The sequence below is a fragment of the Suillus discolor genome (genome assembly GCF_016758755.1).
Source record: "Suillus discolor strain FC423 chromosome Unknown F5147scaffold_69, whole genome shotgun sequence".
Classification (NCBI taxonomy): domain Eukaryota; kingdom Fungi; phylum Basidiomycota; class Agaricomycetes; order Boletales; family Suillaceae; genus Suillus; species Suillus discolor.
In genome coordinates, this window is record NW_024541316.1 from 18,085 (window position 1) to 35,502 (window position 17,418).

Below are 17,418 nucleotides of genomic sequence, written 5' to 3' on the forward strand. Positions count from 1 at the left end.
GCAGTCAGCAACGTTTGATACCGCATATGTCCGGTCTTCAAACCAGGAGAAGAAGCTGAAACATCAGCCGAGTTCACCGATGATGCAGAAACACCATCCTGATGATGATCGAGAACACAGCATCAGACATCATCCTAGTGCACCTCACTTGAAGGGTCGGTCTACTCGTGCTGAAGAGCCTCCACCCTTGCCTACGGCTCCAAAAATTGTACGGGATGATGCATCCTGCAGCGCTCCTCGCAAGTCCAACCTTATGAGCTCCCCGATCTTCAGTGGAAGCAAGTCTAGTCTGTCCACGACCACCTCGCGTCAACGGAGTCGTTCGATTTTGTCAAGTACTCCTGCTTTGATACGCGCGCCCAGTACGCCTGCAGATCCCGCAAGCCCAAAGTCAAAACGTCAGCCGAGTACACCGAAACTTCCCCGGAGGCTCAGTATACCTATGCTCCGCCGCAAGCGCAGTCAAAGTCTGACTGCCGAGAGGGATACCTGAACCGGTGGCGGAGTGAGCCTGGTGACTTGACTTTTCGTTCATAGTTCTTTTCTTGCCATCTCGTTGAATGCTGTGTTTTGCACATATTATAGTGATTGCCCCTCTTTTCATGCATTTATGTAGACGACCTCGTTGCATCACAAGGCCCGATGTTTGATATTATGCTTATTACTGTTGTCTACTTCCCATGGAGTTAATGATTTTGAGATTTCACTGTGGGGTTTCGACCGATAATTGTATTATTAGATCAGATCCGTGGTGACGTCCTCCATTGTAATAAGCAAGGTAATAAGCGTAGAAATTGCATATTGGACTGCATATGTTGTCTTGAGAACAAATGAAAAGCTCTAGCATACAGACTACTCTATTGCATAATACATAATCGGAAGTCCCCCGTCCTTTGAGCCTTGCAATGGGAAGTGCATAGATGTGTAAATTCAAGCGAGACAATTCGGTCAGTACTATTACTTGCAGGCGTAATCGAACGTTGTTCCACAACGACAAACCATATGATTGCAGCCAGCGATCTTCTCTATCAAATGGGAGCATCCTGGGCATCTTGCCCAGCCTGATGCTTGAGCGATATCAAGCACTTGTTGCGTTGCTGCATCAATAACGCAGTTGTGGTTCCCAACCCCTTCGTACTTTGTACGGCATTTTCCACACGTACGGGTGGAACAACTCGGGGCTGGGCAATCGTACACTTTTCGTGACGACTTTTGGTGGAGCGCACCAAGAAAGCGATTGCAGGATGGCGATGAGCAATACACCCGATGCATCGTTTTCTTCTCTCGGCCTTTGAGCCGAAAGTCTGCAATTAAAGCTTGACTGACGTAGCGTCGTACTTTTGTGAAGGGTATGTTTCTGTGACAGCATCGTGGTGGATACAGGGAGTCGTCACGGACTGAGGACTGGAAGAGGTGGGTAATGCAAGCAAGGTCGAAGACGTGCCCGCATGGAACTGGGATTGCGGCGCCATCTATAGGATCTCTGCATATGATACAAATGGCCCTAACACCTGTCAGTTTACACAGTCTATCCCTCGTTCGTCTCAGGTAGACTCACGGTTCCTTCGAGGCAGCATCGACCTTCTTGATCGATTGTCTTGGCATGTTTTGTCAAGTGCTGGAAGCCTACTCGGGTTGCCAAAGGATGTTTAGTAGCCAGAGGAGACTGTGGTCCCCCCCTTCGTATCGAAAAGGATCGACAAAGCTGTCACGGTAGGAGAAAGAGCAACGGAAAGGGATGCTCAGCGTTTTATGCCTCGTTGCCTCCGCATGCTCTCGATCACCCCTAAATGATCGCGAATAACGAAACAAAGATAAGGATCAGGGTCTTAGCGCTCACTGCGAAAACACGTTCATAGTACAGGAGAGCTTGCGTGGCTGTGCTGTGATAATGTATAATAGGCAAGTCCCCACCAGCGTTTCGATTCTCATACTCCACCATAATTTCAATCCAGACGCGCGCACCACCATGAGGACCAGGGGAATCACCAGTTCTGCCAGTTCTATCTAAAATTGGGCGGTGTGACATGGGTCAGTGTTCGCCGCGGGCTTTTTTTCCCGTCTGGCAGAAAAGTCAACACCGCGAACATTCCCATGAACGTAGCCTTCTGCGTGGAACTCTGGGGTGAAATTTGTGATGGCTTTCTCCAGTGGTTGACGCTCCGAAACAGACCTCTTGCTCAGGCGTCCAACAAGTGTACTTCGGGCGAGTACCATGATAATTTTCTTTTTTCAAGTCACGTCATTGACGATTTTCCCGTAGAAATTCTAAGGCGCCGAGTCTTACGATAACTTCCAAGTGTGTATCTAATCGATGTAATCCGTGGTTATAGATTCTAGAGTGTTTTGAGGTTGAGTTGGACTGCGCACGAATATAGACGAACTGCCAGGGAAAACCGAAGCTAAACTTTTAAGGTGGGATGCGGCAGCTTTATCTATCCGTGGCCCACTACAACATGCGTTAGAACATTTCGTCAGGTCTACTGCACTGACACTAGCCAGGATTCCAACCCACTGTGCCAGTACGGTGGATGTTTGGTTACACTTCGACTTACCACGAAGCTCTCAATACCCGATCAGTGTTTGGTTCGAGCTTTGTCATTTACTCGATTTCATTTCATATATACCCACGCAAGTTCAATCTATCGTGAGTCATGGCTACTTAAAAACCTTCAACTGCGGGCAGGCTTTTTGACACTCAATGATTAGACTTAGCCTCTTGAAAAAATTGTCGTTCACAATGGGGACTCAAATATTACCGTGGTCAAGTGCACGTGATCGACACCATTGGGTCTGCCATCAAGCGGCTCTGACGGTGGTTCCTGAAACAAGGCTCATACTCACAATGAGTTTACACTAATCGAACAGTTTTCAGAGACTTAATACTGCGGCTCATGAACCTTCATCATCCTGATGGAGTTCAGCATCAGAAGAGTCGGTAGCTTAAATGCAGCATTTTCTAGGTCTTCATGACATCTGGGTTTTCGACCAGCCGCATGTCAAGCGGTGTTACTTTCAGCTATTCGTATCGAGCCTTTCTCGGGGGTGGATTCTCTGGCTCGAGATCGGTGGGCTAACCATAATCCGCACTTGATCTCTAGCTGGTATTGTGACACATCCCTAACGATAATATATCAATGTTGCCTCGTCCTATTCATCATCCTCGCCATTGTAATCAACAACCTCGATCTCATCTAGAATCGTTATCCCTTTGTCTGACCTCATCAAAATGAAAAGAATTTCCCTCGAGCACTTCAGCTTGTCATCTACATCATGAGGCTCGGTCGAGGGCGGAGGTGTCCATGCGAAGGATGCTTCGAGATCATGTGCAGTCTCAACAGTAATTCCAACCTAGTGTGCATAATACATATGAGCATGTCGACGGCAGTGTGGACTTTCCCGTCTCCACGACTTTTACGACGCTGTGTTGTCAAAGGTTTGCACAAATTCTGCCGAGAGTTCAGATGTATTCAGTTAGAGTAACGGCAGGTCATGATGCAATGATCGTAAATAATCGAACAGGTTCCTTCGAAATCTCTGCCATCCAACACCAATATCAATTCTGCCAAATCGATCAGAATCGTGCTCATTAGTATACGCAGGATATGAAAGGTCGTGGTCGTCCTAGTTTTCCTTATCCATGATCGTGAGAATGTGAGTTATACTTGATTTGTCTACTTGAATCCGACACCCCATTTCTTGATCAGCAGCATCCTACGCATCGTTCGATCAACAACAACATCAATCCAAAAACTGAACCACTCGACTCACGTGTGTGAGCAGAGTCCGTTAGGGCCCCCGAGCTGATGTTACAAGGCGCAAAAGGTGAGAAAACTCGATGCAAAGCAAACTACTACTACGCACAACTCCTATGCAGGTCAAGCCTCTACAGCAGTCACTGTTTGTTCTGCAACTCTGGTACGCAATTTTGCATTGTGCACGACAGACATGATAGATGCAGGACTCTCGTGGATACTTTCTTTCCTCAATCCGTTATCTGCGTCCGAGGACTGATCACAGCGTGTATATTTTTCACATGCTGTATATCTTACCGGCGGCAAAAACTCCACTACACGTGCACCGAGATCCGTCGTACACCAAGCCAAGAGTTGTCGAACCAAGATCCTTTTTGTCGACTTTTGCCTTCGTTCTTCCTTCACACAAAGTGTGAGTACCCCAGCAGTTCATACCACTACACACAAACAATGTGTTTCTTCTTCCTCGCTGTTATTGTTGCTTTGGCGGCATCTATCACGTGCGTCAATGCATGTCAAAGTTTGCTCCAGAGTTGTGAAACAGCAAGTGACTGCTGTGAAGGTTATGGCTTGATCTGCGCGACATTTGCGAGTAGGAGTGGTTTGCTGTGCATCGACATTGCACCTGATGACTCACCTTTTGCGACTCAGCACTCGAGTAACAAAGTCTGCTATACAAGCAACACACTGGTGAGCCAAATGTCTACCGTTGCATTAGTGTTGTTGTTGATCGAACCACACGTAGGACGGCGCTGATTGAGAAATGACTGGAGTCAATATTGAGCTGAAGTAGATATGTCGAGTGAATGAAGTGTTTGCGTACTTTTTGCTCTTAGTGTGAATAGAGCCCATGGGTCGATCATAAATCAAATGCCACGTGTTACGCCGTCTATTAGTCGTTCGTATCGTTTTCTGCGTGTCCTGTCCAACCGTGGGACGCTACTGTTTGATAAATGAACAATATATTTGCGTACTTTTTGCTCTTTGTGTAAACGAAACCGCAGGGCCTGGCCATAAATCAAATGTGTTTCATCTAAAAGAAGCGCACCTAATCAGATCATTTTCGCTATCTATGACGCGCTCACTTGACAAGCCACACAGCCGTTCATGCTGTCTTGTCTGAGAGTCTAACTTGACCATCGAGTTGATCCTTGGAGCTCGACAAAACCTGGAATACAAATCATCATCTTCTCCGACTGAATTGAGACTTTTCAGGATATGAAATCATATCAGTACCAACCATCAACGTGCCAGAACTTGGTCGATCACTCACTATCCATCAGGCCAAAAGCATCTCCGTGCTGGTCATTTCGACATGAAAGACAGGTTGACGGTCAGTCCAACAATCGAGGCGAAGTGCGCCGCACATGATGCACGATGTCGTGGCGAACAAATTGACTGACGTAATGGTATGCGCTTTACACAACTCTCTCAGTTTGAGGGAGTATCCAACGTGCAAGCTAAACATAGCGTACGAACTAGACAGTACGGAGGCTATGTCGAGCATGCATTCTAGTTGAATGGCAGGTGCTGCCGGCCCAACTGAATGATAGTGTCTTTGCGTTACAAGACCATGGATCAATAGTGGGCGTTCCTAGCGGGCGTGTCTTCAAACGAAGTCCGCTTGTTGGGAAATGTAGACCTAGGCGTGTATGGGGATGACACGGTGATTGATAAACATGGCTCACGGGTTTGAACGATTCGTTGGTCATTCTTCGATCTAGAAACAATTCATGTTGTGAAACACATGGTTATCAAGGGATTATTAAAGTATCGACATACCAGCTCGAGCACGACACAGGAATATCTTATCATCACAGAAAGGTTATGCAGGTCGTGCGATAACGAGTGCTATAGACACTTCTGAGGCGCGCAACTGCACCACATATCTTTTTTTACAGGCGGCTGGAAGACGAAGCCGTGACCTGCCCACGTTTGTCGCATATCATCGCCATTTCGATAGCAACGTTCCTGTAAGCCCGTTTTCACCTGCAACATGTGCTGGTCTGTACCACTCCTGTACCTCGAAATGGACCAGCATGTGAGGAACGTTTGGGGGAAGCTGTTGGGAACCTCGGAATGCTGGATGAGAGCTGAAAGTTCCATTATGTAGTGATCGTGAGAAATTATTATGGAACGTTGCATTGTCACACGGCACACCCACCATGATGCCTATCGATCGATCTTCTACCCAATTCGCTGCTGAAAGAACTGACTGCACTCGACCCAAAGTTCAAACGACCGGGTTATTGACATCGATAGACTCGAACACACAACTTTTTCCTGATGGATTCGCTGAACGGCTGGGTTTCTTCTTATTCTGATCAAAGTTTGTTCAGGTGATACCCTAGTCGGAGGGTTTTCGAGTCTGAGAAGTTAACGCCACGACTGAACCACGCCAACGGAGCGCTGAGAAGCACGACTTGATCCGATAGCTTGAAAAAACGGAACTTGTGTAACGCATATGCTCCACCTGTAACATGTGGCATGTGCTCTGATTGATGAGGCGGAAGCGAGGAACACGCAGAAGGGGCAAACATCAGAAACCATAATGAACTTGACGCACAATGGTAAGCAACCTTACATTTTGTTACATCATTGTTTTGATTTAGCCCATTCAGAGCTATAAAAAGACTGTTGCAATGCGTTTTCTTATAGTCCCTCACCAGTGGTCTGGTACCGAAAGCTCTATTGTCTGTGCACAGCGATTGGGACAATCGCCTGTTTTGATCTATTCAACCCAATTCTTATTTGAACTCTCGTTGAGCGAGTGTAAACGTCTATCTTTTTCTTCTCCCCGCCGTTCCTCGCATCTCTTCTTTTTTTCCCGACACCCTATATACTTCGCTCATCCACGATGCTTCGAAAACTTGCCCAACTCCTCCCTGCCCTCGCTATCTCCACTCTCGTCTCAGCTCATGGTTATGTACAGCAGGTGACGATCGACGGCACCGTCTACATGGGCAATAACTTGAATGTGGAAACCCCTGCACCTTCTATCATCCGTCTTGTGAATACGAACAGTCCCGTTAAGGGTGCTGAAAACCCGTACATCAACTGCGGGCAAGACGCTCAGTTCGCTTCCCTGGCAGGAAATGCGAACCCTGGCTCCCAGCTTGAGATTCTATGGGTCGGCGGAACAGATGGCTCATCCAACGTACGTGACTTCGCACATGATGCCATAGATTGACAAGTGATAATCAATCCGCAGTGGCCGCATAACACAGGTCCGCTGATGCACTACATGACCAAGTGCGACGGCTCTTGCTCCACGTACAACTCGACGAACTCCGAGTGGTTCAAGATCTCTGAACTTGGTCTCGAGGCGGACGGCAATACCTGGTATCAGGCAAACTTGAGTCAGTACTGTTCGTACTTTTGCTTTACTTGTACTCATGTATTCCGCAGATTCTCGAGCTCCTGCGAACGTGACGATCCCGAGCACTCTCGCACCCGGAAATTATTTGCTTCGCTCGGAGATTATCTCCCTCCAACTTGCAATGTCTCCAGGAGGCGCTGAGTTTTACCCTGCGTGCATTCAACTTCAAGTCGGTGGTTCTCAAACTCAGGGCCCGACGTCGAGCGAGGAGTGCTTGTTCCCTGGTTGTTACAGTGATGACGGTCCCGGTATCCTAACACCAGACGTGAGCTATTTTATCGTTTACTTTTTCTTCAAACATAGCACTAATCATCACGCAGATCTACAACCCTCCCATTCAGTACACGTTCCCCGGCCCTCCTGTCGCAAGCTTCGTGGACGCCGGCTCAAGTTCTGCTGCGCCTTCTTCCACCGGCTCTGTATCGGGTTCCTCAGCAGGGACTACATCAACCTTCGCCAACGGCCCTTCCTCCACCATTATCGCGTCATCCACCCCAAGTCCAACGGTGACAGGGCAGTGCATGCTTAGTGGCCGTTCCGTCAATGAGGGTGTTGTCAAGCGAGACAGCAGGAACAAGCGGACGCACAAATGGAGACTTGTCCGTTCGCACTAAATGCGAATATGAACCGGCGAGGGTGGGCTTGACGTCCCCCTCCCTCATGGTTATCATATAACAAGGTTTGACACCTCGTGGCACTGCGTGCTGCATCACGATATCATTGATTCGGTTATCCACATACACAATCATTTTTAACTCACTCACTCACGTTCACTCTCCCTTCGGCTCCTTTGGAGCGAGCCACTCTCTGTTGCATGTTCGTTCTGCCTTGTGGATACCTTATCTATCTGTATTTTTAGGTGCCCGTCTAGAATGGGTCTTATCCATGCGTAGCCATGGTTAACATGACATGCATGTTGTTACTATAGCTGCACCGGGTGTACATAATGCTTGATGCAATGCAACTGACTATATCTGTAATACAGTGGTTGATGCATTAACTTGAATGCGTGTGCCACCTGTTCGCTGGTGTAGTAGGAGGTATCTTCCATTATTTCGGGGACCACGTGTTCCCGGGTCGGCCGTGCCTCGGCTTTGCACTTACCGCTCGCGGCTCGATGTGCCAAATGGTTTATCGATGGTTGCCTGGCGTACACATGCCCAAGTTATCTATAAATACGACAGAAAATCACTACACACATAACACTGACTGACCGACTTTCAATATGCCAGTGGAGTTGAACGTTTGAACTTTGAACAGCCGTGGGAAATCAAAAGCGCGGATGCACGTGATCCCTATCCTATGATGCCTCTCAATACAAATTCAACAAAGGACGCCACTATTTTAGTATGGCGTGAACCACGTCGAGCGCATCTGAAACGCCTGGTGCCCCACCTCGAACCTAGTCTTTCACCACCGATTTTTTTTATGAGTTCTCTGGTCAAACCTTATGCTGGTTCCATATAGAACTTCAGTGCCACCATGACCCACCCAGGGCACTCCCCCACAACATATCAACAGGATTTCTTTGGTCACATCGAATATCGATCAAGCAAACCCATCAAAGCTTACAAAAAATGGTCCATTACCAATATCGACACCATCATCAAACCGATAGAACCGATCATCAGGGCGAGCCTTGATTTGGCTGAATTTCGCCAAAGTGTACAGGACGGCGCCGATGAAAAATATTCATACTCACCATTGGTGAGTACCCGTTTTTTTAGGCTAGCTTTTGTTCATATCATAACATATCACAGCAGATATAAACGAACACACGACAGGTCGGCTCCCTTGCTTGAAGGACATTCATACTACCAGCTCGAGTATCCCTTCTTCCTAGTTTGCATGGGTGCAGCTGGTTATACGCGTCTGTGGAGGACTGAGGGTCCCCCCCCTCCCCCCCCCCCCTCCCCCCATATGGTCTTCATTGTCTTTACTAAGTCGCGGTACAGCTATGTGGCGAGCCGTATGGGCTGAGAACAAGTCAAAGAAGAACGAAGTCGTAAGTTTGAAAACCTTATGGAGGTCGCGAACTCGGGAAAGCGAATCCAATGCTTATGGACATATCAAGCTATTTTTACCAGGCATCGCTGAACTCAGTCTTGGGGATGATGTCTACATTCCTCTAGGAAGGGAGACCCATACTCGTGTTACGGTCGGCACCCTCCGTTTTCTCATTCTCGTGACACTGGCGTTCCCGATGATCCCGTCTTCTATCGTCTCGCGTTGAAGACTGTGGGACGACCTTTGTGCGACGCTGACACAACAAAAGATTTCATTTTAGGGTCTCTCGCTGCACTCAGAGGTTCGTCATCATTCAGTTAGCGCGCTGATTACCTTCCTAAATCATCGCATTTTCAGGACATCAAATACTCGCGGAGCAAGGTGTTCTTCATCGAGATATGAATCCAGGCAATATCATTTTCGGTGGTCCGGATTGTGCTGAAGGCTGGTCGCAGATTTCGAACTTGCCTCGGTGGCGCAGCCAGACTCCAGAGACTGAAACCGTAGTTTTATTGCATCCGCCCTCTCTCGCTGCGGGCCAGTTGAACACTAAAAGTGTCTTTCTGGAGGACACTGTTTCGTCGGGTACTGCTTTGTTGTGGCTGAAGAACTTCTATCCATGATGCTTCTTCCGGACAAGAAGAAAATTCGACCGGCTCAAAAACGCGGGGTGCACAATGACCTGGAGTCATTCATTCTTGTCCTTTTCTATTCAGTCATGAAACGTGCTCTGGAGTGCCGACTCTGGCACCAGAATCCAAGCAAAGAATCTCAGACCCAAGAACTTTACGGTACTTTGTTCGGCGGCCATACTATTCTGCTAATGCGACAAGGACAGTCCTGCTTTCTCGATGAAAGCAATCCCTCTGTATATCTTTCAGATGTCCTGGACTTGCCAACGGCGCAGCTAATTTGTGGCTGTTGGAGGCTTTTGAATCCAGCGGTTCTCTAACTTTCCTAGCAATGAAGGTAGAGCGGGAAATGATCAGAAGATGCAATGGGAGAGTGGCTCGCAGGAACTGAAGGTGATCACTTATGCGCAGTTGTACGAAATATATGACGTAGCGGTCAGCAAGCTTTCAAGAGTTAACTAAGATCATCAATGAATTGTGTACTTTGATTTCGTCGTCAAAGAATAGACTTTGTACGTACGGCATACTACCATTGCGAGCCGAGTTTAAGGTACCTCCTTTTTGTAGCGGTAACAGTTGCAGTCAGTTACTAACTAAGTCTTCATTGTTTAGGACGTCCTCACAACCTCAAATCGATAGAGCTACCTTGTCGTTCCTTTGACTACTTCATGGCACTGCTACAATTCTTTCTGCCACGATGTCTTTGTCCGTCCGTTTCTTAGTCGCATCTGAAAGCATTTAAGCAGTAAGCAAAACAGCCTGAGTGGTTTCGACACCCCACTACGTACACGTTATTCAGCTAAGTCAGACTATTCCTCGCAATCGTGCTCGGTGTTGACAAGACAAACTCTGGTCAGTTCTTCATTTTACAATCGCTGATAATGCTGACATCAAGTCTCAGCGTATTATATAAACGGTAGACCAAGCTGAGAAAGAATGAAGCCCAAAGCAACGTTACTGTCTCTTCCTTCAGAACTAATATTGCATATTCTAAGCTTTCTTCCTTGGCAAGACATTATACGCTGTACATCCGTAAGCTACTATCAAATCACTGGTCGGTGTTACTCTAGTACTGATGATCGCCTGGCAGCTTTGCAAGGCCCTTCGCCGGATGTATACGTCGTCCTCCGAGCTTCAGTATATCACCGAACTGGGTGGCCAACAACTGCTCCCTGTCTTCAATGGTTCTCTTCCTGTTTCAGAGCGCCTACAACTCCTGAGGGACAAAGCCCGCGCATGGTCCACGTTTGACGTTCACTCTTCTGAATCAATCTCTATCCCACTACAATTCCGTAGACGAACGAAGGTGTCCGTCGTCAATGGACATGCCTGCTTCTGGAAGCCAACTATGCACTCGGGCAGCATCTTTCCGATAGTACCCAAGCCCTTGCAACAAACTATCGAGCGTGATTTCTCTCCAGATTCGCTTTGCTCAATTCCCAAACAGAGACAAAGCGACTTCGACGTTTTGAATGTTTTGATGGACCCAGTGCAAAACCTCCTCGCCATCGTTTACGCCACGGTTGTTAGAGATGGTGGCCTGGTGTACGATGAGGCTTACTATATTGACCTTGTAGCCCTGGACGGAGACTGTACCCACCCTCAAGCTGCTGGACGGACTCTGTTTCTCTCTGACTTGCCAAAACGCAAGAACTTTGTTACGAAGAGTACGAAAATCGAAGGATTTGGGAGGCATGTCGCTTTACGACTGTTTGATGATCAGCTGTGTATCCCTTCATTTACGTCGAGATGGTGGTTGCATATTTGGGACTGGCAACACTCGACAACGTCGAAGGTGAGCCTTGATCAGAATTAGTTGATATGCTTGACGGCTGATACTCGATTTAGTGCATCCTCAGCGGCCCAATAGTAGATCCAGATTTCAACGAGATCGACATTTGCTTCCTCGGAAACGACAGATTTTTGGTTGTCAACGACGATTTAAAGCTCTATTCAATCGAGGACATGTCTCATCAACCGCGATTGCTGGCTTGCTTCTTGTTGCCCGCGTCAGTGGTGAACCTACGATGCTTGACTCCGACAGATGATATCGCAAGTAATTCACAACCCTCACAAGCAACATGGGTCTCGGATCCTAAACATCGACTGATCTCTCTTGTCACATGGAATTCAGAACTTTACTTCATCATTTCCACTAGGATTTTTTTCGAGCCTGACTTCGTTAACTCGGAAAGAACGAAAATACCATGGGAGTCTTGGGGTCCTTCAAATGCCCATGTTGTCCCGCACCGATTTTCATGCAAACTTAGCGTTAGCGGGAGTCGAGCTTTGTATGCATTCGCGTCCGGCGTAGAATTGAATGATGGCTTGATCGTGACAGAGTACAGGATACATCTCATGGACTTCAGTCCGTCGGCTGTGAAGCGCCACCACGAGCAAGGCCTAGGAAGAATGGTGAACAAGCCATCTAACGTAGAAAACGTCAAGACGGATGAATGCATCACGACATCCATGCCGTATGTCGAGGTCGTGTCTCACAGAACGTTTAGTCATGGCGAGTTCGTTGAGATGTGGCTCGATAGAGATAAACTTTATTTGTTGAAGAACCATTTTGATATCGTAGGATTCTCTTATCTTCTGATGAAGTGCGACGTACTCATTGTTTATCCAGGATAAGATGGATCAATTTGAAGTCATCGAGTTTTGAGAGTGAACACCGTATGATACAGCTACTAGACAGTTGACCTTGAAGCTGTTTAGACGACTTGCGAGAGCTCTCAATAATATTACTTACCACTCGCATTTCCCTCGCACACTAGCAGCACCATAAATTCGAATATGTCCTGCTCTTGTTGAATGATGTCCTTGTGAGGTTAGTTACGACTTCAAGTACTCGGCTTAAAGCTCTCGTAGAACACTACCTTCCGGGGTCGATGGCAACTTGAAGAACGGCCAAAGATTCGCCATGAACATCATCAGTGAGGCATTCGTCGAGAATGCAAATGCGACTGCCGTAGACGCTCCTCCCGAGTTTGACGAGTGGGCTCTCAGCGGTCTGACAAAGGAGAAATGTGTGCACCTTCATCATACTATATATGGACTAACAATCACGCGTTCAGGTGCCTCGCGCATCAAGGAAAGCACTTTTAGCATGGAATGTGCTATTCATACAGTCTGAATAATTGAATGTCATTGTCTCGTGCAATATGCACGGTATATTATTGGGACTCACTGCTGCCGCACCCACTACCGCATCCGAGCCGCAACACGCCCAACACGTCCTCTAAATTCAGCCTCTCAAAGCCATGTCCGAGAGGCGCATAGTTGATGAGTTCGACGAGTAACACTGTGAGGTCAAATTATTATCTTGTGTATGATCACAGTACTTATCGGAAATGAGCGTTGAATGTATGTTTCGGTGTGGTGCGTCAGTGATGCGTTAGTGATGCAGCAAAATACCTGGGTTCGATGTAAACGGCTGGTGTGGTTTTCATACAAACAAATATTCCGAATCCTAGCCATAAATATATCAGCCTTTATAAAATTAGGTTACAAAGTATTAACACAGGAGAGCTAGTACGCTAAAAATGCGAGAAAGACCTGAAGAGAAGATCGAGCCGACAAAGGATTCAGAGCAAAGGAAGGGAAACATACGAGGAGTGAGGATGTTGAGGCCGGCTGCAACACTAAACTGAAGCGAACATGTCGGGTAGAGTCTGGGATCTTTTCGTTGTGAGAAGGTGATCGGACTTCACAATTGTGTGTATGTGGCATGTGCAGGGTTTGGAGAAACTTTAAAAAACCGAGTACTGTCCGAGCGATAACAGAGCTGTTTACCAGTGTGTAGTGACCCGTTACCACATGCTTCCGAAGCCACCGTTCGGCTGCCAAGCTGTGGCGAAAACAAGGTACCAGCAGTGTAACGTAAAAAGACCTCAGAAACTTTGTCAGGTCTGATAATTAGTAGGTAGTACCTCTGGAAAATACTCAACTCAGATATCCTCCAAGTAGCCCTATGTTCTTCGAATAAATGACAAATGAATTTAATTGGCTGACTCGGAGACTGTACATATTGATTTTATCACCATAAGATTGTCACTACCGCTCAAAATATTAACATTGTCTGGCCAGCCCAAGCCTCACTCTGCTCCTCCCTGTACAGTAGACTTGCGCAACAAATAATAGCTAGGATAGACATACTGAACTAATATATATACTACCAATATCAGAGGGAGTGCAGCTACAATGCTCTGTACCTCATTTACAAGAAAAAGAGCGAAAATATCAATGGACTTATTATGTACGGTCCATGCGGTGAGCGAGGTCTTCACTGACGTACCTTGCTGTGGGAGCTGAGCGCTTGAGCGCTGAGCGCTGAACGTTAACAATCTCGGAGTGATAACAGGTCACTCATCGATCGTCACCGCTTGTTGTGAAGGGTGATGGGACTTCGCAATTGTGCAGTGTATACTATATGTGGCATGTGCAAAGTTTCTCCAAACTTTAAAAAACCGCTAGTACTGTCCGAGCAATAACGTTAACAATAAGCATGTGGCTTACAAAATACCACATCAAATTACTACCTGTGCAAGACCCCAAGGAGCCCATCATCATGCCTGTTACGCGAGGCAGAGGTCGAACGGCATCACCATGCTTCAGCGCTCATCTTGCGTGGTCCAGCGCCCAACTCGCGTCGCCGTTACGTTTAACGAATTAACGCATGAACCAGCCCCATTATGGATAGATCCATAGAACGTGGCTGCACCCATCAAAAGAGAGAATGATCAGACGATGTGCCCTCAACTTTATGATGATGATCCTCCTACTTTGCGCTGTCCTCTTCGGCGTTCCGTTTGTTCGCGCTTCACCGGTTTCACTCTCGGGTCTCAACGATACCTGTATCCTTCCACTCTTTTCCAGTAACTGGCAACCCTCCCCTGATGCTAGAACCTTGTGGGTCATTATGTCGAGCTGTAGCTTAACCTTGTTTGCATGCACATGGACTGCCGTCCCTCCGGACATTCCGCGTCTGGGTGAGGGGGTAGTTGTCATCATGGTTCGCCGTCTAGTCCTCATGTTTGTTGCGTATTTCGCCCCCGAACTCATGGCCGCCTGGGCCGCATGGCAACTTATATGTGCTCGTAAAGTTGCCAAGGACTTCAATGATATTCTTTTTGCACAACGCGCCCAGCCCAACGGTGACTGTGAAGCCGCACCGCAGAGCAGCCCGGCAGTTGTGTCACCTGGTGCCATCTCAAATTCAAACGAAAGTTCAAGTGCAGGTCTGTTACTCGGACTCTTCAGTCAGACAGAAATTAACATGAAATTGATGCCTTGACAGGGTGGACAGAGACACATGGGTTCTTCGCCGGGATGGGTGGATTCCTGCTCTACTTCAATGGTAAACCGTGGGCCACTCTCACACCCGATGAACTCCTCCAGTTTGTTCGCGAGGGATCTGTGGAGATGCCCGTCATCACGAAGGCAGACATAGAAGACCGAAGTAAGGGTGACGTGCTATCCAGATGTATCACCATTCTTCAGCTGGGATGGTTCCTCATCCAGATCATCGCCCGTTACGCCCAGCACCTCTCCACCACATTGCTTGAAGTCGACACTCTGGCTGTAGTTTGTCTGACCATCGCTACCTATGGCTTACTATGGTGGCGGAAGCCGAAGGACGTACAGCGTCCTCATATTGTTCATTGGAACTCGACTGCTCCCCCGCCACGCGAATGCTTAGCCAATGAGTACATTATCATCACTATTCCTTGCGGAACTTGTTCTTATTGGCCTGTATTCTAGCAAACGACGTACCCCAATGCTTCTGTCTATACTCTTTAATCGCAAGGTTCGACGATCTAATAACTCAGCTCGGAGTGTGACCATATTCATCGCTGGAGGTGTCAGTGGGGTGATGGTTGCAGCGATGCATGCCCTGGGCTGGAATTTTGCGTTTCCGAGCCACGCGGAGCGGATAGTGTGGCATACAGCTTTCGTTGGGAAAGCATGTTTGTCGTTAACGATGTGGTCCCTCTGGTATTTGGACGCGCAGCCATCGGAGTACAATGGATTATCGGGTAAAGCCCTATATTTCCTTTCAGTTAATCTCATGAAGATTATTGGATTTCTTGGCACGATATACGTCTTTGCACGTCTTACAGTGATTACACTTACCATGCTGAGCTTACGATCGCTACCTCAGGGTGTATACGATACAGTAGGTTGGACCAAGTTTATTCCACATGTAGGTATGTAGTTTCATTACATCGCTGTAGTACTAGTAGGGTATGGTGACTTTCTTAAACTTCGTCAATCATTGTTGAAATCGGAAATACAAGTACGACTCGGTCAAGTTCAAACCTAATAATTACTTGACAGGTCGCTGTTCCACCTACATACCACACGAGCAACGCTCGATTTACTGAAAGGCTGCCACATGAATGAGTGAACAACGAACAGTTCCGATGATCGAAATGTGGCTGCGACAGCAGTCCTGCAATAGCTTATGAACGCACATGAGCACAATAGTACCAACCTACTCACCTCGTCAGTATCATATAGCAACGGCAGCTCGAAAGGGAACTCGGACACGACGGACAGGTCGGTCATCGAAAGCGGCCGTGGCTGGGTCAGCATGAGTCACCGCGATAGATAGGCATAAAGTTTGTGAGCCACAGCGCTCCCTTTCACTTTTGAAATTAATGTCGAGGATTATGTCTGCGCTCTGGCCGACTCAGTCAATGCTTCAAAACGCACCAAGGTCAGATTGACACCAAATCTGATCTTGATGTGTTTTGAAACATCAAATGGTCCACAAGCGAGTTGATTTCTTGTCAATGTTTCCTTCGTTCTTCATCCCATCACCTCGAGAGTACGATAGCGGCATCCCGAGTGAGAGACGGATAGACGTGAAAACCGGTGATAGTAGGCTATTATAAAGTGAGTTCGCTAGAACAGTCAAGCGATGAACAACTCAACGACGTCCAAATAGATCTGTAGAAGCAGAGCCTCTCGAGGCAGATATAAAGGCGAAGGCAATGAAGAGCATGGATGGAGCGGTGCTATACATGAAGATACACATCATTGAAACTCACAGACAAGGCCGTGGTGCGTCTGATGCGAATGACTGCAGTACAAGGGCCTTCCAGTGGTACTCGGACCAGGTGGATCGCACTTGTACCAAAGGTCTGTCGGATGCAAGGTGACTTGGATGAGGGGGTGGATAGACAAAGCCTGGATACGTTGTCGGGTTATTTGCATGTTTATATAGTGAGAAGAAATGAACGAACTAAACGTAGACAAACATCCAGGAGGATCAGGAGGAGATGCATATGATGGTGGAAAGATTAAAATTGGATCGGAGGCCGACGTTGCAACGTCGCCTAGCTATCCGTGACTCAGTATTATTTAAGACAAACGCCCTTCCAAAACGACGCACCTCAAAACCAAGTACGAAGCCTCCCCGCGTGATAATGTATGATATAAGTTGCCTTGGATCGAACAAATTAAGTCAGTCAATGGCTTGTGAGAGCTCTCAATAATAATATTTCACTGCTCCCATACTAGCAGCACCACGAATTCGAATCTCCTGCTCTTGATCGAGGCTGGTGGGTCTTGACTCAGTTTGGAGGACGCATAGGATGAAAAATGGTATTTGAAACACGAATCGCGCCAGTCCCCA

General features: G+C 47.4%; 7 protein-coding genes across 7 annotated transcripts; 6 read left to right on the forward strand and 1 right to left on the reverse strand.

Moving 5' to 3' along the window:
* Positions 1–774: 774 nt before the first annotated feature.
* On the reverse strand, positions 775–1,855 carry F5147DRAFT_618346 (uncharacterized protein). The gene is made up of 2 exons (XM_041432573.1): positions 1,559–1,855; positions 775–1,504 (listed from the first exon to the last, which is right to left on the reverse strand). Exons 1-2 carry the CDS (start codon positions 1,603–1,605, stop codon positions 958–960), a joined length of 594 nt encoding a protein of 197 aa, XP_041288209.1. The 5' UTR covers positions 1,606–1,855; the 3' UTR covers positions 775–957.
* A 1,843-nt stretch (positions 1,856–3,698) lies between these two features.
* On the forward strand, positions 3,699–4,773 carry F5147DRAFT_377442 (uncharacterized protein). Its single transcript, XM_041429462.1, has one exon. The coding sequence runs from the start codon at positions 3,807–3,809 to the stop codon at positions 4,509–4,511; it is 705 nt and encodes a 234-aa protein (XP_041288210.1). The 5' UTR covers positions 3,699–3,806; the 3' UTR covers positions 4,512–4,773.
* A 1,706-nt stretch (positions 4,774–6,479) lies between these two features.
* F5147DRAFT_377391 (glycoside hydrolase family 61 protein J) lies at positions 6,480–7,944 on the forward strand. Its single transcript, XM_041429461.1, has 4 exons — positions 6,480–6,912; positions 6,967–7,114; positions 7,164–7,399; positions 7,455–7,944. Exons 1-4 carry the CDS (start codon positions 6,613–6,615, stop codon positions 7,746–7,748), a joined length of 978 nt encoding a protein of 325 aa, XP_041288211.1. The 5' UTR covers positions 6,480–6,612; the 3' UTR covers positions 7,749–7,944.
* A 672-nt stretch (positions 7,945–8,616) lies between these two features.
* On the forward strand, positions 8,617–9,764 carry F5147DRAFT_656568 (uncharacterized protein; the record flags this gene model as incomplete). Its single annotated transcript, XM_041434129.1, has 4 exons — positions 8,617–8,841; positions 9,090–9,139; positions 9,267–9,442; positions 9,499–9,764. 4 exons carry the CDS (start codon positions 8,617–8,619, stop codon positions 9,762–9,764), a joined length of 717 nt encoding a protein of 238 aa, XP_041288212.1.
* A 1,084-nt stretch (positions 9,765–10,848) lies between these two features.
* Positions 10,849–12,912, forward strand: F5147DRAFT_763523 (uncharacterized protein; the record flags this gene model as incomplete). Its single annotated transcript, XM_041440644.1, has 4 exons — positions 10,849–11,568; positions 11,622–12,250; positions 12,648–12,805; positions 12,854–12,912. 4 exons carry the CDS (start codon positions 10,849–10,851, stop codon positions 12,910–12,912), a joined length of 1,566 nt encoding a protein of 521 aa, XP_041288213.1.
* A 1,632-nt stretch (positions 12,913–14,544) lies between these two features.
* F5147DRAFT_716326 (uncharacterized protein) lies at positions 14,545–15,836 on the forward strand (the record flags this gene model as incomplete). Its single annotated transcript, XM_041438593.1, is given in 3 exon segments — positions 14,545–15,011; positions 15,027–15,028; positions 15,073–15,836. 3 exon segments carry the CDS (start codon positions 14,545–14,547, stop codon positions 15,537–15,539), a joined length of 936 nt encoding a protein of 311 aa, XP_041288214.1. The 3' UTR covers positions 15,540–15,836.
* F5147DRAFT_641560 (uncharacterized protein) lies at positions 15,408–15,993 on the forward strand (the record flags this gene model as incomplete). Its single annotated transcript, XM_041433058.1, has 2 exons — positions 15,408–15,484; positions 15,540–15,993. Exon 2 carries the CDS (start codon positions 15,556–15,558, stop codon positions 15,991–15,993), a length of 438 nt encoding a protein of 145 aa, XP_041288215.1. The 5' UTR covers positions 15,408–15,484; positions 15,540–15,555.
* Positions 15,994–17,418: the final 1,425 nt, after the last annotated feature.

What these genes read in the sequence shown, in the direction of transcription:
- F5147DRAFT_377391 (XM_041429461.1), top strand. Translation starts at nt 6,613, where the DNA reads ATGCTTCGAAAACTTGCCCAACTCCTCCCTGCCCTCGCTATCTCCACT. An exon ending in CTGGTATCAGGCAAACTTGA is followed by an intron (nt 7,115 to 7,163) that starts GTCAGTACTGTT and finishes TGTATTCCGCAG; the next exon opens with ATTCTCGAGCTCCTGCGAAC. An exon ending in CCGGTATCCTAACACCAGAC is followed by an intron (nt 7,400 to 7,454) that starts GTGAGCTATTTT and finishes ATCATCACGCAG; the next exon opens with ATCTACAACCCTCCCATTCA.
- F5147DRAFT_377442 (XM_041429462.1), top strand. Translation starts at nt 3,807, where the DNA reads ATGTTACAAGGCGCAAAAGGTGAGAAAACTCGATGCAAAGCAAACTAC.
- F5147DRAFT_618346 (XM_041432573.1), bottom strand. Translation starts at nt 1,605, where the DNA reads ATGCCAAGACAATCGATCAAGAAGGTCGATGCTGCCTCGAAGGAACC. An exon ending in GATGCTGCCTCGAAGGAACC is followed by an intron (nt 1,505 to 1,558) that starts GTGAGTCTACCT and finishes GACAGGTGTTAG; the next exon opens with GGCCATTTGTATCATATGCA.